The sequence below is a fragment of the Schizophyllum commune genome, assembly GCF_000143185.2.
Source record: "Schizophyllum commune H4-8 unplaced genomic scaffold SCHCOscaffold_13, whole genome shotgun sequence".
Lineage (NCBI taxonomy): Eukaryota > Fungi > Basidiomycota > Agaricomycetes > Agaricales > Schizophyllaceae > Schizophyllum > Schizophyllum commune.
Window position 1 is genome coordinate 1,083,072 of NW_026089550.1, and position 21,840 is coordinate 1,104,911.

At 56.8% G+C, this 21,840-nt stretch overlaps 7 protein-coding genes and 1 non-coding gene across 8 annotated transcripts; 2 read left to right on the forward strand and 6 right to left on the reverse strand.

Annotated features, from left to right (window-relative positions):
• Positions 1 to 776: 776 nt before the first annotated feature.
• SCHCODRAFT_02672827 (uncharacterized protein) lies at positions 777 to 3,727 on the reverse strand (the record flags this gene model as incomplete). Its single annotated transcript, XM_050346655.1, has 12 exons — positions 777 to 882; positions 957 to 1,264; positions 1,315 to 1,854; positions 1,908 to 2,047; positions 2,099 to 2,379; positions 2,433 to 2,626; positions 2,675 to 2,753; positions 2,810 to 2,925; positions 2,982 to 3,130; positions 3,181 to 3,200; positions 3,257 to 3,624; positions 3,677 to 3,727. 12 exons carry the CDS (start codon positions 3,725 to 3,727, stop codon positions 777 to 779), a joined length of 2,352 nt encoding a protein of 783 aa, XP_050197750.1.
• Positions 3,728 to 6,376: 2,649 nt separating this feature from the next.
• Positions 6,377 to 11,112, forward strand: SCHCODRAFT_02517480 (heme peroxidase; the record flags this gene model as incomplete). Its single annotated transcript, XM_003026017.3, has 24 exons — positions 6,377 to 6,655; positions 6,695 to 6,788; positions 6,854 to 7,009; positions 7,062 to 7,255; positions 7,311 to 7,388; positions 7,450 to 7,566; positions 7,724 to 7,877; positions 7,937 to 8,071; positions 8,127 to 8,224; positions 8,310 to 8,506; positions 8,563 to 8,656; positions 8,726 to 8,851; positions 8,908 to 9,046; positions 9,097 to 9,150; positions 9,205 to 9,352; positions 9,408 to 9,564; positions 9,615 to 9,791; positions 9,840 to 9,925; positions 9,977 to 10,112; positions 10,163 to 10,463; positions 10,514 to 10,632; positions 10,683 to 10,768; positions 10,820 to 10,927; positions 10,983 to 11,112. The coding sequence occupies 24 exons, from the start codon at positions 6,377 to 6,379 to the stop codon at positions 11,110 to 11,112; spliced, it is 3,363 nt and encodes a 1,120-aa protein (XP_003026063.2).
• A 218-nt stretch (positions 11,113 to 11,330) lies between these two features.
• On the reverse strand, positions 11,331 to 12,137 carry SCHCODRAFT_02592158 (snare-like protein; the record flags this gene model as incomplete). The annotated part of the gene is made up of 5 exons (XM_003025935.2): positions 11,331 to 11,357; positions 11,404 to 11,514; positions 11,565 to 11,705; positions 11,754 to 11,836; positions 11,900 to 12,137. The coding sequence occupies 5 exons, from the start codon at positions 12,135 to 12,137 to the stop codon at positions 11,331 to 11,333; spliced, it is 600 nt and encodes a 199-aa protein (XP_003025981.1).
• A 272-nt stretch (positions 12,138 to 12,409) lies between these two features.
• SCHCODRAFT_t241 lies at positions 12,410 to 12,508 on the reverse strand. Its single transcript has one exon. It is a non-coding gene; the product is annotated as a tRNA-Gly (tRNA).
• A 766-nt stretch (positions 12,509 to 13,274) lies between these two features.
• On the reverse strand, positions 13,275 to 15,629 carry SCHCODRAFT_02104468 (uncharacterized protein). The gene is made up of 8 exons (XM_050341805.1): positions 15,330 to 15,629; positions 15,213 to 15,281; positions 15,145 to 15,163; positions 15,008 to 15,095; positions 14,773 to 14,959; positions 14,388 to 14,723; positions 13,809 to 13,967; positions 13,275 to 13,649 (listed from the first exon to the last, which is right to left on the reverse strand). The coding sequence occupies exons 1-8, from the start codon at positions 15,561 to 15,563 to the stop codon at positions 13,557 to 13,559; spliced, it is 1,185 nt and encodes a 394-aa protein (XP_050197751.1). The 5' UTR covers positions 15,564 to 15,629; the 3' UTR covers positions 13,275 to 13,556.
• Positions 15,630 to 16,412: 783 nt separating this feature from the next.
• SCHCODRAFT_02642413 (MFS general substrate transporter) lies at positions 16,413 to 18,676 on the reverse strand. Its single transcript, XM_050346274.1, has 10 exons — positions 18,349 to 18,676; positions 18,217 to 18,286; positions 18,048 to 18,143; positions 17,848 to 17,960; positions 17,738 to 17,786; positions 17,600 to 17,683; positions 17,251 to 17,532; positions 17,130 to 17,192; positions 16,838 to 17,059; positions 16,413 to 16,738 (listed from the first exon to the last, which is right to left on the reverse strand). The coding sequence occupies exons 1-10, from the start codon at positions 18,553 to 18,555 to the stop codon at positions 16,452 to 16,454; spliced, it is 1,473 nt and encodes a 490-aa protein (XP_050197752.1). The 5' UTR covers positions 18,556 to 18,676; the 3' UTR covers positions 16,413 to 16,451.
• Positions 18,677 to 19,063: 387 nt separating this feature from the next.
• On the reverse strand, positions 19,064 to 20,593 carry SCHCODRAFT_02517462 (carbohydrate esterase family 15 protein; the record flags this gene model as incomplete). Its single annotated transcript, XM_003025933.2, has 7 exons — positions 19,064 to 19,184; positions 19,243 to 19,367; positions 19,448 to 19,486; positions 19,545 to 19,678; positions 19,737 to 19,806; positions 19,864 to 20,294; positions 20,344 to 20,593. The coding sequence occupies 7 exons, from the start codon at positions 20,591 to 20,593 to the stop codon at positions 19,064 to 19,066; spliced, it is 1,170 nt and encodes a 389-aa protein (XP_003025979.2).
• A 548-nt stretch (positions 20,594 to 21,141) lies between these two features.
• Positions 21,142 to 21,770, forward strand: SCHCODRAFT_02642422 (60S ribosomal protein L38). Its single transcript, XM_003026016.3, has 4 exons — positions 21,142 to 21,213; positions 21,269 to 21,329; positions 21,381 to 21,521; positions 21,574 to 21,770. The coding sequence occupies exons 1-4, from the start codon at positions 21,211 to 21,213 to the stop codon at positions 21,612 to 21,614; spliced, it is 246 nt and encodes an 81-aa protein (XP_003026062.1). The 5' UTR covers positions 21,142 to 21,210; the 3' UTR covers positions 21,615 to 21,770.
• Positions 21,771 to 21,840: the final 70 nt, after the last annotated feature.

Genomic DNA, 21,840 nt, shown 5'->3' on the forward strand with positions numbered 1-21,840 from the left:
GGTGGTGGCTAATCAGGAGGAAGCGCGCTGATGTCATGTTCCAGAAGTTGAATCTCGACACGTGACATTCACCTGACCAAGACCAATAACGACTGAGAGGTTGGTGTTGAACTGCAAAACTCCGAGCTCGACTTCGCCTGTAACTGTCAAAAACCTTTGGGCGAGCATGTGCGCCTGCGATACTATCCTGTGACTAGCCGTGAGGCAGTCAGGGGTTGTACTCTTCTTCCTTTAGAGCATCCTCCTTCAACGACATGATTTCCAAGGTGGGGTCCGAGTCGCAAAACAATGAACACGCAGGTAGGTAGCCGATCCAACGACAGCGAACGGTAGCCATATGTACTTGTACTTCCAATTTTATAGACAGCAAACGTATCGAAGAGCGCGACATATCCACAGCGATCATTAGGGGAGATACTGCAATACCTGCACGTCCGTATGTATGAGCATAAATAGTCTTCCGCGTCTGTACAGGGAACAGGGGAGATGGCATGCACTTGCGAGTGATGCAGGGCGCATGAACGACGAAAAAGCATGAACGTCTACGAGCCTTGAAGGTCGAGAACACATGAATGTCGAAGAGGGCGTTCACCTGCCATAGCGGGAATAAAGAAGGCTGCGAACAGTATGGACATGGTTTCCAAACATGGACACGAACAAACGATGTCAACGAGAGTGATCGCGCGCGGACAAGGGGCGCGTCGCGGTCGAAGTGTGAAGCAATGGCTGCGACATCGGAAGCGAGAATGATTCCAATGGCTTGAGAAGCAAAGACTCTAATCGCTCGAATCCTCGTCCTCTTCCGGGGGCGGCGAGAACTGCATTGACACCAGCGGCGTCGTGCGCTCCTTCTGGTACTGGTATCCGACGAAGTTCATGACGCTGTGTAATCATGTTAGCATCACGCAAATTTGCTCGAGCCCATGATGACGCTCGAAGAAAAGGAAAATGCGCACTAGATCGTCCCATCCGCGCAACCGACGACGACCTCCTCATGGCTCAGCTGCATCGACATGGGATTCTTCTCCGGCGTCGCCAACCCGGCGAACTTGGGCGGGAGGTTACCGAGCAGGCCCCGCGCAGAGCCGCCCTGAGCAAGATCGCCCCAGACGCCCATGAGCGGCGAGATCTCCGTGTCGATGTCGACGGTGGGCATGGGCGGCAGGTGGTCCCGCAGCGGGTTGGGCTCCTCGCCGTCCGCTTCCTCCTCCCGACTCTCGTTCCCTTGCTCGTGGTCCTTGTCGACATGCGTCGAGACGAAGATCTGAGTGACTGAGTAATATGTAGGCGAGGGATGAAAGGGGTAGCACTCACCCGCCTATCCGCACCCGCGCGCGAGCTGAACCGCGTAGCAGTCACGACGCGTCGCTTCAGCGGGTCGACAGCGCCAACGGCCACATCCGGCGTCACGACGATGCTCACGAGCTTTGGCGGCGCCGTCAAGATCGTCGCACGACCGAAGCGCACCGGGAAGGACACTGGTGTGGAGCCGCGGGGCGACGCCGGCATCCCAGGCGTGCTAGCGCGTGGGTTGAAGGGGTTGATCCCGCTGACGCTCAGGCGCGCTTTGGACATTGAGCCCTGGCTAGTCGCCAAGGGGCTGGTCGGCGAGTTGCTGGAGCTGTTGAGGATAGATTGGCGGCGCGCACTTGAGACTGCCGAGGAGGTGGAGCGGCCGAGCGCAGACGATGCCGAGCGGTTCAGCGTAGAGAGGGTGCGCGGACGTTCTGCGCTAGGCGGTGGCGACAGAGAAGCAGGCGAGGTCGAGGTGCCAGACGCCTTGTTGTGTTCCGCAGCCTGCTTCTCGTCACCTTCCTGCCACTGCAAATGCATGATGATTGACTTGGTAGCGCACTGTTGATGCGTAAGACAACTCGGCTTAGTCCAAGAAAGACGAGACTACGAACCGTCATCTGGTTGCCCTTCGCAGCGAACCACTGAAGCATGTTGTTCGGCGCCGAGCCCACATTGAACAGCTTGGGCTGCAGGAATGGATCCCCAGCAGCGAGCTCGGACAACTTAAACTGCGAGATCATCTCCCGTCGCTCTGGACTTCCTGTCAGCTTTACTCTAGTGGCACCAGATAACGTGTACCCACTGATGCTGAAGACGCGCACAATGCCGTCGATTGTGACGCTGACAACTCGCTCTCCCTCATCAGGTGTCCCAGCGACAAGCTGCACGCCAATGTTTACCGTCGTCTGCTGCCCAAACCGCACGATCTTCGTGCCCGCGCGCCAATCCCAGCACACCAGGGCCTTATCGGCACCAGCCGAGACCAGGTTCTTCGACGAGAGCGCGACCGCACGAATACCGTTCAGGTGTCCCGCGAGCTGCTGCAAGGGCGAGAAGGTAATGGAAGAGAAGAGGTGAACGCGTCTGATAGCGGATATGAGCCTTCTATCGATAAGAGATGCAAGCAGAGAATATACCCAACGTCGTGGAAGCCGACTACGAAAACTTCTTCCTCCGCAAGGAAGTCCACGCAGCTGACGGGCTTCTTGACCGGCAAGCACTTCTTCATCTCGCCGGTTTCGATATCCCAGAAGCGGATGGTCTCGTCGTACGAGCCACTGATCAGGCGCTTGCCTCGCAAAAGCAAGGTCGTACAGAAGTTGGTGTGACCCTGATGAAGATTCAGCAAGCGTCTTAAACCGAGTTCCGGAACACATACGTTCAAGAAGCGGAGCGTCTGCGGCAGTGCATTGAAGAAGTTCGACTCGCGGTGGTGTAGTGACTTGTACAACGGCTCCCTAAGAGAGGTACATCAGCTTTCCTCCATGAGCACCATGTCGATGGATGAACGTACCATCCCTCAGGCTGCGCAGGCGGCTTGACTGGCACCGGATCCGCCGCCGTGATACGCAGGGTATGGTGCCGCCAGATAGCTGGGTGGTGCACCATAGCCTGCCATTTCTTCGAGACCTGTGCAGAGATTTACATGTGAAGAAAGAATTGCGGGATATGAGATGAGTTCCTACCGGCTCTACAGCAAGCAATTCCTTCACACTAAGCCACTTGAGGACGCGGAACGACAGGTCTGGCGAGAGGCTGCCAAGGATATCGAAAGTGGACTTCATGTACTTCTCGAGTAGCAGAATCTGCAGGCGGATGTCGCCGGGCATGCAGGCTAAACCATGATGAGTACGATGAGGTGTGTTCGCCGACGCCACAACTCACACTCTAGGATGATTGCAATCCTGAGAATGCCATCAGCTCACCGTACCCTTCCGCAGAAAGAGATCTGGCGACTTACAACCGCATCCTATCGTCCCTCGACAGCTTCCGCAGAGCCTTCCTCACGGCCCTCTCGTTGAACCCACCCACGCCATCGCCCTTCAGCGCCGCTACCAAATCAACGTCCTCTTCCTCATCTTCATCGTCTTCCCGGTACCCGGCCCAGTATCCTCGCCGTTTCTTGCCACCGCACACGCAGTACTTGTCTTCGTCCCAGGCTATTGGTGCTGCGCCACCTCCCTGCGGGTTATTCCGTAGCTGGCGCACCTCGGCCTGTAAGGCGTGCAGTTGCGCTGCTGTGGCCGCTTGCGCACGTTCAAGCAGACGCTTGTAGTGGAGGATTTTGCGCGTGTGCATAGTCATGATCGACCTCAGCGCGGAATCCATCTATGAGCAGAACCGTCAGCAGGTGCCTGCCTATAGTTCTGACTGTACGCACGTCCTCATCGACATCCCCGTCGTTCACATCAGTGATCATGTCGAGGGTCATATCATCCCCATCCCACACCGATAGCGCTGGGTTCGAGCTCTCGAACCCAAGCTCGCTCGTCGTCATCAAATCTGCACTTGCATCGAACGGGGATGACCCCAACGAGTCGTGCCGCACACTCGGTGGTGACAAAGCATTGTTCGCCCGCGATGCCGCAGACAGCGTCAGCTGCGACATCCCCGAGCCCCCTCGCGGCTTCTGCTCCCTGCTCGAGCGCGGTGTCGAGTGTTTGCTCCCCGGTGTGCCTCCCGGCAGACTCAACTTCGGCAGCAAGGGAGATTTGTTTGGCGTCCGCTGCGGCGTGCGCGGGCCGCCATTCGTTTGCGGGGATCCCGGCGTGCCCTTCGACTGTGCCGAGCTCCTGTGCGGCGGCGTCTTCGCAGGCGGCGACCGCACCGTCTGCTTCGGGCTCGGCGTAAAGGCCTCCTTGAGCACGGGCTTGCGCGACGCGGAGGTCATGACCGAGGACGCGGACGAGAGCAGCGACGTCGTGCGCTGGCGCGGCGGCGACTTGGTGATGTCCGACTCGTCCGTGTCCGACTTCGGCGCGGGCGGCGGCGCCTCGAACATGGACACGGGCCGCGGCTGCTCCTTCACGGCCGATACGCGACGCGAAGACACGATGGACGGTGCTGTGCGCGACTTGGACATTGCGGAAGCAGACGAAGTGGACTTGTTCGGGTTGAACGAGTTCGCCGCGCTCGAGGGCTTGATTGGCACCGAGAGGCGGCGATTAGGTGCGGGAATGGAGGAGGATGGGCGGTGGGAGCGTGAGGGCGAGGGGATAGGCGTCGCGTTGGGGTCCCGCGCACTGGATGCGGTGGAGAGCGACCCATTGTTGCGCACGGTTGTGCCGCCGCTCGCGGTGCTGGACAAGGAGTGGCCGCGCGGCTTGCGGATGGAGGACACGGATGGAGACGCGCTAGTTGACTTGGTGCTCAATCCTCTCAGCGAATTCGTCGAGGAGACGCGTGTGGAGGACTGTGAGAAGCGTGTGGAGGTCTCGGAGGGGGTCGACGGCGTCCCTCTGAAAGATGTCGGGGGAAGCGCGAGCGACCTTCTGTCTCCTGCCGCCATTTCTTCGCTTGAGTACTCTGGAAAAAGGAAAGCCTTAGTGTCTTGGTGTCGATCGCTTCAATGCGTCGATGGCTGCGCCTGGCAGTACGCAGGTCGTGGGCGGGTTGGTCTGGCGACACGTGTGCAGGCTCCTGCAACCGCAAAGCCCTCAGTCATACGTCGACTTCACTGCAGCAGACACGCACTGCAACAGCCCACTGAACGATGGACGCCCAGAGTCACCGTATTCGCCGCGTGAGGGGGCAACTTGCGCGACGTTCCAAACCTACTGCCTCGGCGCAGCCCAGCAGAAAGAAAGGCAATCCTTCGTGATGGAAGTCAGAGACAAAATGTTATTCGTTACGTTCGAGGATGATTTGCGACGCGCGCCGGCGACGTGTACGACGTTGAGGACAAGTGAGGCGAAGACACGTGAACCGGCACATAACTGGGTTCAACAAACAAACCCACACCTTTATTATACTTTCATGAATTCAATTTTACGGACAATTATGCATGGGATCCTCTGCGAAGTATACGTGGTCATTGCGCAGAAACTTGGTTCTGCCGTACGGAAGGTGTATCTGGGAGGCATCTCACGCTGCCAATCTTCGGTCGTCCACACAGCACGCGGGTCGAAGAGAACGTCCGTACGTACAGATCGTGGGGCAGGTAGCTTACCTGCTGGATTGTACAGTAGGGGACTGTAATGTTTCTGAGTACCGTTACTGACACTATGTTTGCTCATATCCGGACGAGGAGTTGTAGGCGTGTGTGTACCTTCCCGGCGACTCGGCCCGTGCCGGAATTTCGAACTTCGTTCTCCATCTTCGACCTTCATGCTACCTTCCCCTACGCGAAGTACAGTTCGCACTTTGGACGAAATCAATGCCTACAATCCTCAGTTCCATCTCCTATGAGCCTAATTGTGTTTGTCTGGACCAGCGGGGGCCATCAATGAAACAGCGCTAGACGTGCTCAACCATATCAAGGCTCAATGGCTTCGGGAGCCGGAGGGACCGCGCTCGTTCGTACTTCTACCGTATCTCTGTCGCGGGAGGCTCGACGGCGTGGTGTACTGCTTCTCTCAGGGAACTCATGTGGTTTGCATCGAGCGGTCCGTCAAACTCGGGCGCCACCTGGTAACCCTTCAATAGGTAGGACAGCCGTAGTGTCGCTGCGCGCATTAGTCCCCTGGTCTATTGTCAGTCCACCATCAAACATCCTGTGCGAAATCCGCCATTGTTGAGCTCGGTGTTCTCCACCGCCGTGATATAGTACGTACGTTTGAATGATATATCGGCCAGCGGCACAGCATCACGGGCGCTTAGCGCTTATGTGCGGCCTCGTACATATATTGACCGAGCTCGACGGTCGATCTTCCCTCGACGCGCCTTTCCCATCGCAATCCACGGCCTGTCGCGGACTTCAACCGTCGAGGTAAGCACGGGACCTGTCAAGCTGCCTTCTGATGGCTAACGCGCGCTTCCTGAATACGCTTCAGAACTTCGTCATCACATCCTTCCTGCCAGACTCTGCTTCGTAAACATCCCGAACTGGTCCAGGATCCGACGTTCCTTGCCTCTTGCCACCATGTCCATCATTCAGCGCCTCGCTGGCGGCGCCGACTTCGTGCTCGCGAGCACGGCGCCCGTCGACACCGACGGTGGAAAGCCACGACCGCGTTATGTCGTCGGTCAGAAGCTCGATGAGCTCGTTCAGTACCTGAAGAACCCGCCCGCGCAACTCGACAGTCTGGTGAGCATCAGCATCCCCTACATTCTGGACGCAAAACTGACGAAATGCTCCGAGCCCGCTTACCTCGACGCGGTCAAGCACATGCATTCTGGCCTTGACGATCGCAAGCTGTTGGTGAGCAACACGTCTACTTACGATGCGCTCCTCGCTTAGCCTGCGCAGTTGGAGCACTTGCTCACCCTCATGGCGCGCCTCGGCAGCGGCAATGACTTTTCGAGCAGGGTCCAAGAGGCGGTCATTGATTTACGTGAGTAAATAACCGCATATATGCGCCTCAAATCCCCGCTAGTACGACTGCTGACCGTTTTCCAGTCTACAAGGACCTGCCCCACCCTCCGGCATGCTACCTCTCCGTGCTACACCAAGCGGGCCTCAATCTCAACGTCCCGCTCGCGAACGTCAATTACGCCTATCGCACCGCGGACGGATCCTACTACAACCCTCTCTTTCCTACCCTAGGCATGGCTGGTACGCGTGTCCGCCCTTTGGAAATGGCTGCAAAAGCTGACTGAGAATTTAGGTACACCATACGCCCGATCGGTGCCCTCAGCGAACTGTACTCCTCTCAATAATCTACCTGACGCCGGCCTTGTGTTCGATACACTACTTCGACGCAAGGAAGGCACTTTCAAGGAGCACGAAGGCGGGATGTCAAGCCTTTTCTTCGCTATGGCCGACCTAATAATTCATTGTATATTCGATACCGACCATAAGGTGCGTGCAGAATTCTCGTGTATACTGCTGAAACCTTGCGCTGACCCCAGCCCAGGATATAACGAAGAACAACACGAGCAGCTACCTGGACCTGAGTATCCTCTATGGTAATTCGGAAGAGCAATTGAACGGCGTACGTAGGCAATTGCCTTGCCGCTTCCAATATGTATGCGCATACTGAAGAATGGTCGCAGGTCCGCCGCCACGATGGCACTGGGCGCCTCTGGGACGACGTATTCGCAGACCGCAGACTGCTCCTCATGCCACCGAGCACGTGCGCGCTGCTCGTGCTCTTTTGTCGCAATCATAATGTGAGTGGACTGGTTCGCATGATGTGCCCATACAAGCGCGCATATAAGGTGTTTTTTCGCGTGCATAGCCTGGCTATATGCAGTGAGATTGACCATCGACCATATATGCGTCGAGGTAATCGTCTGTATATGCGTCGAAACTAATCGTCTTTCGCAGCACATCGCCCAGCGCATCCTCGATATCAACGAGAAGGGCAAGTACCGCTCCGTCGACAGCTTCAGCGACGATGCTCGCAAGGCGCAGGACGATGAGATCTTCCACCGGGCGCGATTGGTGAATTGCGGGTTCTTTATGCAGGTCATCTTGGCTGGTGCGTATATCTATCTTTTCGTTACACAATGCCGCCTCATTCGTACGCTGGATGCGCAGACTACGTCGGCGCAATCCTCGGCCTCGTCCGCGACGGGCTACCGTGGCGGCTGGATCCCCTCATGACGATGCGGAGGGAGAGCCACGAGTTCTCGCCGCAGGGAGAGGGCAATGTGGTGTCGATTGAGTTCAATTGTGAGTCCTATTGCGGCGCTTGTTTTGAATACATCTTGAGTGTATGCCTGCCTAGTGTTGTACCGATGGCACGCCGCCCTCTCTGCTCAGGACACCAAGTGGACCGAGGGTCTTTTCAAGAGCGTGTTCGGTCAGGACGTTGACTTTGATAAGGTGAGCCTCTCGACCCTTTGTAGCGACTGTGCCCATGTTACTCCAACTTGTGCCCGTCATGCTCATTGTTCGATCCTTTTACCAGGTCACTCCCACTGACTTCAAGCGCGTCGTCGGACGCATGTTCGGCCAGCCGCAAGACCCGCGCACGGCGACGTTCACTGACTACGCCGGTCAGCGGCTCGAGAGGCATCCGGAAGAGGGGGCCGCCACTCCAGATGGTGCCGGCCGTTTTGCGGACGCGGATCTGGCGCGGGTGTTGCAGGACGCAACGAGTTGGCGGTGAGCCATTGACAGTCCCATCGACAGTGCGAAAGGCAGGCTGACGTGCTTTGTAGAGCCGGCTCGTACGGTGCTCGCGCTATTCCCGCTGCGCTCCGTGTGATCGAGGTGATGGGTATCGAGCAAAGTAGGGAGTGGGGGACGTGTTCGGTACGTGGTCGTCGTGCATCTTCCGGCTGGAATTGCATCGTCGACTGGTGCTGACGCAGTGTCTTCCAGCTCAACGAGTTTCGCCACTTCATGGGCTTGAAGAAGTACGACAGCTTCAAGGACTGGAATCCGGATCCTGTCGTTCACAAGCAAGCCGAGACGTTGTACAAGGACATCAACAACCTTGAGCTACACGTAAGCTATCTTCCACATGTCCAGACGTATTGACATGACTGACTTCGCTTGACCAGGTCGGCATGCAGGCAGAAGCCATCAAGACGCCAGGTCCAGGAGCAGGCCTTTGTCCGGGATACACAATTTCGCGTGCGATTTTGGGCGATGCCGTTGCGCTGACGCGAGGCGATAGGTTCTTGACAACTGAGTATACTCGTGAGTGGCTACTTCGATCCCTCGAATCTGTCTGACGCAGCGCTTTGTAGCGAACAATCTGACGCGCTGGGGGTTCAAGTACAGCCATGTCGATCCGGACGATGGTAAGGGGTGACCAGATCACCGTCAGTGGGAATATAACTGACGAAGTCGTCAAGGCTCTGTCGGTGGCATCCTTCCGCGCATGCTGCTCGCAACGTTGCCGGACCACTATCCCTCGGGAAGCGCATACACCCACTTCCCGTTCCTCGAACCCGCCTACATCCGGAACGAGATGCGCAAGCGAGGAGACAAGAACTTAGACAGGTGCACCTTGATTGGCGGAGGCGGGTCGGTCACAGCTAATCGCCGTTTCCCCTAGATATACATGGGATCGCCCTGCCGTCCCTGCGCCCTTGACTGTCATATCGACCTGGGCTGAGGCAGTGGAGGTGCTGGACACGCAGAAGGCCCGCTTCGTGTCGTCGTACCCGCAGCGACTGAAGGACGTCACGGGTGTGGATGCGGACTCAAAGCTGGTAGGCTTCATTGGTCTACGGTACTGGGTCCAAAGCTGACGCTCGAGCAGCTCGCAAGGAAGACCTTGCTGCGGCTCGCGCCACGTTTGCCGGCATACTTCGCGTCCAAGACCATGGAGTTGATCAATGCGAGTCCGGTAACATATGTCGATGCGGATACGAAGACGGTCGATATTGGGCGCCATGTTATCAACTTGCTACCGGTGCATTGGATATCGCAGCAGCTCGTGGGTTGCATCTTGCTCGGTAAATTTCGCGTACTAACCATGCTTCAGGCTTGCATTGCGCTCAAGACGGAGAGCAACCCATTGGGTACGGAGTACGAGAGCGACGTGTGCGACATGTTCGAGAATGTGTGCAGGTCAGGCGTCGCCTTTTCAAAGTTGGACGAACTTCAACTGACTCCGCATAGATACGTCTACCTCGACAACGACACCTACAACCACTTCCGGCTGCAGACGGACGCCAGGAAAGCGTTCGAGCATCTCACGTCGTTCACCGCCCGCAAACTGCGCGCGATGACTGGCTCGAGAATATCCGTGTCAGGCGTGCGTCCGATGCTGCCTTGTTTCTTCTCTTTACTAACCCCGTCGCGTAGATCACTCAAACCCTGTCGCGTTTCATACTCAAGGAAGACGATAGCACGCCTTTCCTCCGTGCTCTTCTTGAAGGCAGCGATGGCGCCGACGCTGATACCCTTGCGGCACACCTCTTCGCGGAGGTCGTCCCTACGGCGGCGCACTTCTCGCGCATCGTCATGCAGGTCGTGGACTTCTTCCTGGGCAGCGACGAGGAGGGCGACGAGAAGAGGCAGGCGAGAGAGGCTATCGTGGCGTTGGCGTCGCAGTGCACGGCGGAGGCGGACAAGCAGGTTATGAAGTATGTGGATGAGGCGCTGCGTGAGTGTGCATGTTCGTCGTTGGGTGTGGGTGGCTGACTTGCCTTTCAGGCCTTGAACCGGCGGTATCGGGCGTATACAGAACTGCATCTGCTGCTGCAGTCGTCGGGAACCAGCGCATTGAGGCGGGTCAGCGCGTGTATGTAGCACTGTCGGCGGCGAAGCAGGATGTGAGTGACTTTGTCCTGCGGCTTACGAACTGCTGCTGATCCTGCCCTAGTCATCGGTCTTCGGCGCAGACACAAGCACTGCTGACTTCAAGAGGAGTACGCCATCGTCGACCCGTCTTGGGCTGCCGGACTCCGGGTGAGTTATGCGCTGCTATCTGTGAAGAGCTCGACTGAGTTTTTGCCGTAGCTTGCTGATACCACAGTTATTCGACCGAATATTGCCGCGTGTGCTCGGGGTGATCTTTGGGTTGAAGAACCTTCGTCGCGCGCCTGGGCAGTCGGGAGTGATGAGCAGGTGTGTTGATATGTTAGGTGAAGGCCACAGCGGAAGCTAAGACTTAACCTCGCAGCTTCACGCAGACGCTGCACGGTGCGCCCGAGAAGCTGTTCTTTGACTTCGATGGGAACGTTACGCCAATCCCAGAGTCACTCTTCGTCGAGGTGAGAGCGCCGTATCCAGCGGCTTGCTGCGCACACTGACGCACACCTGAAGTACGACTTTTGATGAGATGCGTTCGCAAAGGCGATGTTGAGGTCGATGGAAGGTAATGGTTATCGTGTAATCCGCAACGCACGTACAGATAGATACACAATTATGAGATGGAACCGCTAGGGCTTGAACATCTAGTATATGCCCCCGCATATCCGGGTCCGTGGGGGTATGGAGGGTATATGAAGAATAGGCGGGTGAGAGCTGTTTACATGACGACGCAGCACGAGTTTTGCTGGGTTTGGTCAGTATGGGAGGTATGTGGATGTGGCGCAACGTACCTTCTTCGCGGTCTTGTAGAAGGCCTTGCTCTGCATGGAGAGCTGGTTAGACCGGTCGACGAGGTTGTCAAGCTTCTCGCCGCGCTGGAGGACGGACTCGATCGTTTTGTGCTGAATACTTCGTGAGCATGGGCAATAGATGCAGAATACGCCGAACATACGAGAACGATCTTCGTCTCGTCCAGTTCCTGCTGCACGCGCATGATCGTGTCTGCCTGTCGCGGGTCCTGGTACTTGGAGACATATGCCTGCAGCTCGGGGAAGCTGATCGCGGAGGGATTGGAGAAGGAGGATTGCGGGACCTGGGACGGTATCAGCAGGTGTGCGCAAGGTGGCCACAGGGAACGCACCTTGGCCGTGAAGTCGTCCAGGACTTTCGTAAGGAGGGAGAATGCCGGTCGCACGGGGTACTCCTGGTCGGTGATGATAACCGCTAGACGTGAGATATCATAAGCAACAGTCACTTCCCCGCGCGCAGCCATACGCCTTCACGCACCCGCAAGCTGCTCCGCGCCGCCGCGGTTGTATATGTGCGCCGTGTACTGGTTCTCCTGCACGCTCTGCCTCTGGCCCTGCGGCGTGCGCTCGGCGACGGTCTTGCTCATGAAGTTCATGAACTCGGAGACGCTGCCGCGTTGGTAGAAGGAGAAGCTCGAGAGGTCGTTCGCGCTCGCGAGCGTCGTGCACGGGCCGGAGGGCGGCGCGAGGATGACGGAGATCATGTAGATCTTCATGGTGGGCTGAGTGTGTGGGGAAGAAGTCTAGATGAGGATGAAGGAGGAGAGCAAGCCAGTAAGTATGCAGTGAGGCACGCGCGCTGACGTCGGTTCCTGCCGCCCGGGCGACGGATTCGGCAAATGCCGTTGTTGTGGGAGGGCCGAACTATGGAAAGCCAGGTGGCGTGAAGGAGCATTTATATTCTATGCTGGATACAGAACACGATGGTGAACTTGAGAAAAATAAGAGGCTGTCTTCGAGGACGAGGGAAACCTATCAGGCAAAAAAATGCATCAGCCGGGAGTCGAACCCGAGGCTAGAGCAGTTAACCCCCATTTGGGGCCCACGTGGATGGGAAGCTCCAATGTTACCGTTACACCACTGATGCTTGTTGAGTGGGACATCAGCCGCCAGTACTCGAGTGTTGCCTTTACACTACTACCAGCGCGGCGACCTCCGCCCATTTACTATCCCCACCCCGACGTACAATTGTAGGCTAGTCCTTGTAAGAACCATAGCTCTGCTGTATAGCACGTCTAACCGGAGAATAAGAACATTTTTCACGCCCAAATCCTGATTCCAGATTCCATTACACAAGAGCAACTACGAATAAGTAGAAAAGAAAGTCTGACGAGTCACAATGTCGGTGAATGCGAGCAGTAGATATCGACATGAAAATAGCGATTGTTTGGCTGGCGTCCGACGGTAATGCGTGACAGGGAAGGATATTAGGCGGCGTAGGGTGAGAGGTGCGGAGGGTAGTTGGTACGGGTGAATGGGGTGGACAGTACGGTGCGGTGCGAGAGAAGGATGCGTGCAGCATGAAAGGTTATGGGAGGATGAACATGGTGAATGAGTACGATGGGGTGTCATAAGACAGGTGAAGCAGTGTCATGAGGCCGGGGATGCAGGTATTAGGGGTCATGCCAGATGCGCGCGTCACAGATACTACCCGCGGGATATCACTAACGACGGTGAATAGGGTTCGTGAGGGTCAATCGTGAGCAGCGAACCCCCTAAAAGGCTCGCTTCTACTTTTCTCTCGGGCTCGTCCTCCGCCAATGCCCATATCAGAGCACCGGCCAGCCTCCGTCTCGCGAACTGCAAAGGTCCTCCGCGAAGCGCTCAAGCTGAGGGACGCTTGCCTCGACAGGCAAGCCCCTCGCCTCAAGGCACGCAGTCCCCTATAACGCGAAGGAAAGCGAGAACAGGGTCGCCGCAGCGCCGAGCAACAGCCCGTGCGCGGAGGATACGGATGCGGAGGCGCCGTTATTGCCGCCGTCCAGTTGGCGCTGGTAGGTGGCGTTGCGGAAGAGCTGTAGAGTTGTCAGTAAGGCGAAGCAACGATCGACAGTCCCAGCGAGCGAGGAGGGATATAAAAATGACAATGAGAAGAACGGTCAAGCAACCCCGCCAAGCTGACAAGAAGGAGGCGCCTACGCGCCAGCGAGGAGCGCCGCGCGTCTCAAGGCCATCCGACCGTGAGAACGACCCCCGAATGAACATGCGAGGGTGCAAAAAGCCCGCAGCTGCGCAGAGCCCGACAAGATGAGATCGAAGGACCGACACGACGAGGTCCGATCGCCCCACGCCCAAATCAAGCACCCAACACCACGAAACCGAGAAGCCCAACAAGCCAAAATCGCAGAACCCAAAAGCCCGAAACCCACTACCAAAACCCAACTCACCCTAGTCATCCCCTGCTCGCTCCTCGTCATGCCCTCGCCGTCGTGCGAGACGCCCTCCACCCAGTCCACCGTCTGGTTCTCGGGCAGTTTCCCACCGTTCAGGCCCTGTAGCATGTTGATGAAGTTGAGGCCGCGCTGGTAGTGCGTCAGGCCCTGGGTCTGTAGGAAGTATTTGTTAGCATTCAGTGCACCGCTGGCATTCAGGCTGCCGCTGATGACACCAGGCTAGCGCCCGTGACACGGGTCTACCGCCCATGACACAACCGAGAGGACGGGAAGAAAAAGAAAAGGAACCGCCGAAGGAATAGAGAAGGGAAAGGACACAGCCCAGAATCGATAGAGCGGCAAGTATAGCGAAGGGGTGGCGCCTAACACACGCGCAAATATAGCAAGCGCGAGATGAGGACCCGAGAATGAATTGCCAGCGAACACGGAGGAGGGATCCTGACGAGGTAGGGCAGGCGTGTGACGGATGGAACAAGGAGGGAGACGGGATAGAACAGGAAGGTGTCGAGACAGAACAGGGGCGTGACGAGGTAGAACAGGTGTATAACGAATAGAACAGGCACGCCAACACACCTTAGCCTGACAGCGCGTGTCGCCGGGGCCGTCATCGGCGGTGCCCCATGCGTAGTGGATGTAGTGCGAGTTGTAGCGCTCGACGATGCCGTCGCGCTGGTAGTGCTTGTACGCGTAGGCGCCGTACGCCGGGAGGCCGTCCGAGAGCCCATACTTCCAGCGGTCAACATTCGTGCAGTTATCATCGGGCAGCGGGCGATCTTCCGTGAGCCAGAGCAGGGAGCCAGGGTTAGCGAGCCAGTACGCGATGCGCGCGTTGTGACTGCGACTCTTGCGAAGCGCAGCGTAGCGTTGGCCGAACTGCGCGCCGGCAGAGTGACCCGCGAGAACGACTTTCTGGAGGAATGTGAGCGGAGTGGGGAATGACTCGAGCGAGGTAACGCACATCAAGCTTGGGGAAGCGCTTCTTGTCCAAGTAGTAATCAAGGAGGTCGTCAACAACGTCGTAAGAGCTGACGTTCGTATTGGACCCTGGCCCGATGCTGTTGTGGCCGGACATCCACGTTGTCCCGTTGAAGATCAGGGTGGTGTTGGTACCCGCGCCAGCCTTGATGTCTTTCTCGTTGAAGAGACTGCGCATTGTCAGCTATATTGATCGCGTTGATGGAAGTCCGACGCACGCTGGAGCCATGATGGCGATGGACTGGTAGTCAACATCCTCGTACGTCGCCGCAGCCTGGTACAAGGCCTTGTCCATGACCCAGAAGTCTGGCAAGATGGTTAGGGGACTGCGGATGTGCCGAGCTCCGCCACTCACAATACCAGTTGTCTCGTAGCTGTACGCGCGGTCAGCACCGAAAGCGGGTGAAGTTACTCTGCACTCACCTTTCCTGGAGGTACGATGACGGCCCGGGTGATGTTTGCGTCGTCCTTCCCGGATGATACGTACACGGGCTGAGGAACAATGAGCAATTGCTTTCGCTGAACTCGCTGCACACGCACTATAGTGGCACCGTCCGTGACCGACAACGGAAACTCCATGATCGTGTCCGCGTTCGCTACTGCTGGCAATCCCGCATATCCATTGTCTGCGTCTCCTTGCGAGATCGGTTGTGAGGCGTAGCCGCTGGCGTCTGGGTCATCCCGCCGGACATTCCGCGCTGCCGCGAAGTGGTTGTGGCGAGCCGAAGCATAGAGGGCGAGAGAAAGAACGACGGGGAACGCAGAGATGCGCATGGCGACGACCAGCCGGGGTATGGGGGAGCTGGAGATGACCGTTGGGAATAAGAGAAACGATGTCCCTTATTTTGGCGCGCTGCGGCAAAGTCGCCGCGGAGCTCGGCACATGCCGACCCCTTGGCGGGTCACATGTCACAGTTCAACTCTGTCTCGGCCCTGAATTCGACCTTAGCCAGGCACAAAGGATTTACTGGGCATGAAAGCTTCCGAAAGGAGTCCAAAAGGCGGCATGAAAGCAGGAAATATTCGCTGGACTTGGACATTATTCCCTGTCTTCTGGGCGAAGGTCCCAGGAAGTCTGGAGTATCATCCTGGTCGCGAGATCCTGCTCTCTTCGCCAGCGCCCAGCAGCACTCTGAAGTTGCAAGGCGAGTCTGGATGCCACTTTCAACCTCGTCGCTCCACGAGTGGACCATGCCTACACCTCAAAAATCATACTGCTTCTTGGCCGCCAATGATACGTCTCGGAGGATGGATAGCTCCGAATCTGCTCAGTCTCGGCACATAAGTACGTGCGGCTTGGCGACCATATTATATCTCCTGAACAACGTCGAAAACAGCCTGTCCGTCAGGTTCTACACCCATCTCAGCTTCGATTCCCTTCAAGGTCGGTACTGATAACGGCTTCGACTGCGCCCGCCATTTTTTTCATCTCTTCAAAGGGTACCCGACGTGCAAGTGGATCGTACTCACTAATGACCTCGACGGTTCAAGAAATCGCCTGTGGCTATTCACGCAATGTTAAAGCCTGGATGTCTCCACAAGATTGTATACTCTTCTACGCGGCGTGCTTAGCATGACGAGAACACCAAGCAAGTCGATAATACTGCTCACCTCATGTCTTCCCGCCCAAACACCAGGATCGTAGCTAGCACTCGAGCTCTACTAAAACTCCATTCCAGACCCCGTCCCCCGCAGCCGCTTCCTCACCTCCAGTCCCCATCCCAGACTCACCACGACTACCGCACCAACGAAGCACGCCCCCGTGAACACAATCATCTTCTCAAACCGCCCGCCTGCGACCTGGAAGCCCAGGGTAATTGTATTGCCACTGCTGGATGTAGTCCCTGGCGTCTCAAGCGCCGTCGAAATCGGCGTGGATAGGACGTTAGCAACTCCTCGCGTGAGCAGGAGCCATCCAAAGAGCGTCGTCGCTAGGTTCGGGTCGTCCTCTAGGGTTGGCGCATTAGTTGATCTGTCGTGGATATATTGAAAAGATAGGGCGAGAAGAAAACTAGAGAAAGAACGAAGTCTCTGCAGGGGATACGCACTTGCGATAGGCCTTACAAAACCCGTCCACAGCGTCGTCCACCCCGACGAGATGATACCAAAAAGCACGCTGAACATGATGAGGCCGGGGAAAGTGTGCGACAGGACACCCCAGAAAATAAAAGAGGCAGCCGCGGTCAGTGCGAGCATGCCAACGGCGATACCCCAAGGCTCGAAGCGGTCGGAGAGGAGACCGGTCGCGAGACGTCCGAAGGTGGCGGCGCCTGAGTGAGGTGCGGTGTGATTAGAAAGCGAGGGTTTTGCGGTTGCGAAAAATAGTAGAATCAGGCATACCATTCAGCAGCGCCAAAGTGAGCGACGACTTGCTCGCACTAAGGTCGAGCGCGCTCGCAAAAGCTGTCGACAACAATCTCATCAGATACACATCATCAGTCCACAGCATCCCGATACTCACTCGGCAACCAAAGCGTCGGCACGAAATACCCAAACGCATGCAGCATATTCGTCGCAAGCAGGAGCAAAAACGAAGCCTCCTTCCACCACTCCTTCCTGTTCCGCGGTTCCGGGCCGCGAACCTGGGTATGCGTCTCGGGAAGTCGGCCTTTGACGAATGGGAGGAAGGGGAGCAGGATGGCGAGCGTCAGCCCGGCGAAGATGCGCAGAGAGGTCGGGATGCCGAAGCGGGCGATGAGTGGCGGGAATGCGAGAGGTAAGGCGACGCCGCCGACGGAGGTTCCTGGAGAAACAATCCACTGCATCAGTCTCCAGTATGTTGAGGTCTCATAGAATGTGCAGCGAATTACCGGCAAAGATTACACCATTAGCAATGCCTCGCCTATCCAAAAACCATTGGGACATGTAGAAGATGATGGGCGCGTAGAAGAGCGCTGTGCGGGCCAGTCAGTCAACTGGGCGATGCATGTAATCATATGTTTACGCACATCCGCCGATCGAATAAATCACGCCCTGAAGCGCAAGCAGCTGTGGCACCTATCGCAGTAAATATTAGTGAAGCAGCGCTATCATTTCACATACGCGACCGAGTGCCTACCGTCTTTGCGTAGCTTGACGCGAAGAGACTGACAGCGCAGAGCGCCATTCCAGCCCAACACAGAGGACGCCCACATCGTGGGTATCGGTACAACATGGGATTAATCAGAGGTGCTGACACATAGTGTCAGTCCAGTAAGACTTGAGCGACTGGCGCCAGCATGGCTCGAACGAAAGTAAAGCAGGGTACTTCGAACGTACACGAGCAATGCATAACCCCAGAAATCAGCGGCCCGATAAGCGCCAGTTGAGAGGTTGCACCGGGCTGAGAATTGTACTGAGGATCAGCGAGGTATGCTGCGCAGATCGTTCGTCAACTAGTTCGCGATACAACGTGATGCCGGCGTATATACAACCTCCATTTGCTTACCTTCAAGCAGCGTTCCGTATGCGGTTGGGAAACCCCAGACGATCGTTTCGACCATGAAGGCGGCGGCGAGCTGCGAAGGCAAGTTGTAAGCAGTACCTAATGAGACCAGTATGGCTAATTTGTCAAACTCACAAAGGACCAGGCGCCGAAGCCTCGGTCAACGGGCGGGAGCTCGGATACGACACTGACTTGGGAGGCCGTGGTCGTCGTACGTGACATCCTACCCAGGTCCGTGTCACCTCCGGGGACCGACACCGTGCCCACCGCCGGACTGAACGGCGTCTGCGGCACACGAATGGTGAGTTCGATGGCCTCCGCCTTGCCCTCGGGTTTGATCATCTCGTTGCTCGTGCTCTGAAATTCAACGTGACCTTTGCTGGTCAGTACCGCGCTGGAGGACCCTCCAGCATGTACACTGGACAAGGGCATGGCGACTGATAGAGCGAAAAGAGCTGGTAGTCTGCAGAGATAAGCTTTATGTACATGTCGAACACGTGCAGAACCCTCCCACAGAAGCGCACGAGCAATGACCAAGATTGACTCAATCTGTTCCCCCGAGGTCATTAAGGCTTTGTGTACCTCTTGAATGTGAACGTTCGGCGCGGCCTGCCACAGGTCGATCCTCTCGTGCGTTTGCCCATGACCGCTCATTTGCAGTTCAAGTTTGACAGCTCCAGACAAGACATCGTTCCATATACCCTTGCATGTCCACGTACACACACTTTCGCGAAATTTACCATACTCGCCATTCCTAAGAGCGAGGTTCATTACGAGGACGATAGAAGCATCAACGAAGATACTGCTTACCCAAACCCGTATCTCCCATTTCACTGTATCTGACGAATGCTCACTCAGGAGCGGCAAAAGGGAACGTCTCTTCGTGCGCCGTGAAGGGCGAGATATCGTGGTAGTCCCGGTCCGTCTCGGTCCCGAAGAAGACCTTGTTGATGAAGTCGGCGACGTTGGTGCTGGGCAAGCGAGCCAGACTTAGTGACAGCAGAGCAAACGGAGACCGAGATCACTCACTTTCCACTGGGATCGCAATGCCCACTATTGCGCAACGCGATGCCAACGTTGTCGCCTGCGCCGAGCCATTCGTACAGGGCAAGTGTGGCGGGGAAGGTGACGGCGGCGGTGCCCTCGGGGTTGGTCTAGCATGGTGAGGTCGTTAGTTCGTGCGAAGGCTGTGGATCCACTCTGCTGGAGCGCAGAAACGCCAAACAGCACGCACCCAATAGTCAGTAGTCCCTTCGTCCCAGATCAGAGCACGCTGTGGAGGAAGAACTATAAGTGGTAATGAAAGAGGATGCGAAGGCCGGAAATCATACCGGTGCTACACCCGCGGTAATGAAGTTGGAGTCGACGGGCAGACGCGCTGGGTCATTTCTGAAGGAGACCAGCGTGTCGTCAGGCCACGAGCTCGAGGTGTCGTCCATGTCAGAGAGCTGCTCGTTTGCTCCGTCTATAATTTTAAGTAATCGATGAGCTATTCGCTCTAAGACCGGGCAATAAACACTTACTCTCCTCGTATTGGAACCGGAAAGGGGCCATGCCCATGAGCCCGCTCGACATAGGGACCGTGAGAGTCACCTACCACCCATCAGTCTCCCTCGTCTGCTCTGTCAAAAGACTTTCCCTCTCACTCACCCGCTCATCGAAGAACCCCGCCGCCAGCGCCGCCTTCCCATACCGGCTGCACCCCGACACCGCGATCCTCTCAATATCCACCTCCGGTACCGCCGCCTCCAGCGCGTCGATGATCTTGCTGAAGCCCCACCCCCACGCCGCCAGCACCCCGATGTCGCCCTCATACAAATCCCAGAAGGCGCCGGTCTTGAGGGGCCCGTCGTACGCGACGGACGCCGCGTCGAAGGACACGGCGGCAGCGCCCGTGGCGGAGGGCCCGAAGCCGCCGAGAGTGATGATGGCGGGAACGGGCGCGTCGGCGGAGGCACCGGAGGGGAGGGTGAGCGTGGCGTTGAAGGAGGCGGACTTGCTACCGGAGGCAATGGTAATGGCGAGGGTTTGGCCCTGCCAGCCGGAGGAGAGCTTGGCGGTGACGGTCTGAAGAGGCGGATCTGTGTGAGTATGCGAGGGTAGTACAGGGGCTGAGCTAGGAAGGGCTACTTGCCTCATCAGATGTATCTGGCAAGTATCCGTAGAAGTAATGCTGGACTAGCTGCTTGATTTCCTGCTGTCTGCACGCCCAGTCATCGACAGAGGATAGCGGTGTGCCGTTGTAGAAAGTGAAAGGGTCTGGGAGTGTGTTCAAAGCATCCAAGTCGTCAACTCCCGGCAGAGTAGACGGCAACTCAGCGCACTGTGCGCGTGCGCGCTCGAAGAAGAAAAACGTCAAGACAAGCGAGGCAAGCAGCATGGCGTATGTAGGCGGAACAGAGAAGGCAAAGCGATGGTTGTACGCATTGTGACAGCCTCTCCGTTATAAGAAGAGTAGCGCTCTGTGAACGGCAATGATTTACATCGAGAAGAAAGCATCGGAGAAACTCAGAGAAGGTAAGCGCGTCGGGGCAGATCCAGGGAGTGAATAAGTGAATGGGCGCCTGATCTCGAGGGCTGGGCATGCTAGAGCTTCTTTGTCCGAAGAAAGAGCGTCGTGCAGATCTCCAGTATACAAGACGGATGTCCGTTAATACAACTCCAGTCAGAAAGAATGGAGAATAGCGGAATATCCCTGAGCTATGGTGGGGAGCGGACCTTGGCGGTCCGTCGCGCTAGAATACCAGTCGATATATTTTGCTCTTGTATGCACGCGAGGGCACTTTTCGGAAGATGACTAGTGAACATGATGCAAATGCGTAGTTGACGGTTAGAACCAAGCCCAAGTTGAACCGTGTTCGGACTTTGCCGAACGCCGACGCCCATCGACTGTACAGTTGAAAGCACGTGACTTGTCCTGCCGAGCCTCGGCACCAAAGTTTGAGAGGCGCCCACCCCGCTCATCGACGCCGCCGACCCCCAAGATTCCTCGTCAAGATGGTGCGCCCCCTTGCTGCTGGTACTGCGTGTGACCCTCTGACCTCCATGTCTCTAGCCGAAGGAAATCCGTGACATCAAGCAGTTCATCCAGATTGCTATGCGGAAGGATGCCACGCGTATGTCGCTATACTGTGAACTCAGAGCGCGCGATCTGACATGGATCACAGAGGCCCGCATAAAAAAGACGGTCCCCAAGAAGGGCCAGAAGCAGCAGACGAAGTTTAAGGTCCGGTGCTCACGGTATCTCTACACATTAACGGTGGACGACCCGGAGAAGGCGGAGAAGCTCAAGCTCGGACTCCCCCCTGGTGCGTACTCGCACATTGCCTGCTGTCGAGGGGATACTGATCATTCGTGCAGGTCTTGAGGTCCGCGAGATTGAGCCCACGAAGAGGAAGTAGACGTCGATCGCTCTCCTTCTCTTCTTTCACCACCTTCGGCATGCCGGCGTTGGCGGCGGGTCTTATGCATATGCACCGGGTCACAGCAGGCCTTGTATGACTGTACCATGCACACATTCAATTTATGGTCAAAAGCAGCATCGCGAGAGTCCTCAACCTTCCAAGCGAAGTCTTCAAGACAACAAGAACCAGTTCCGACCGCCTCAAAAGCGCACCTTTCCCTGAC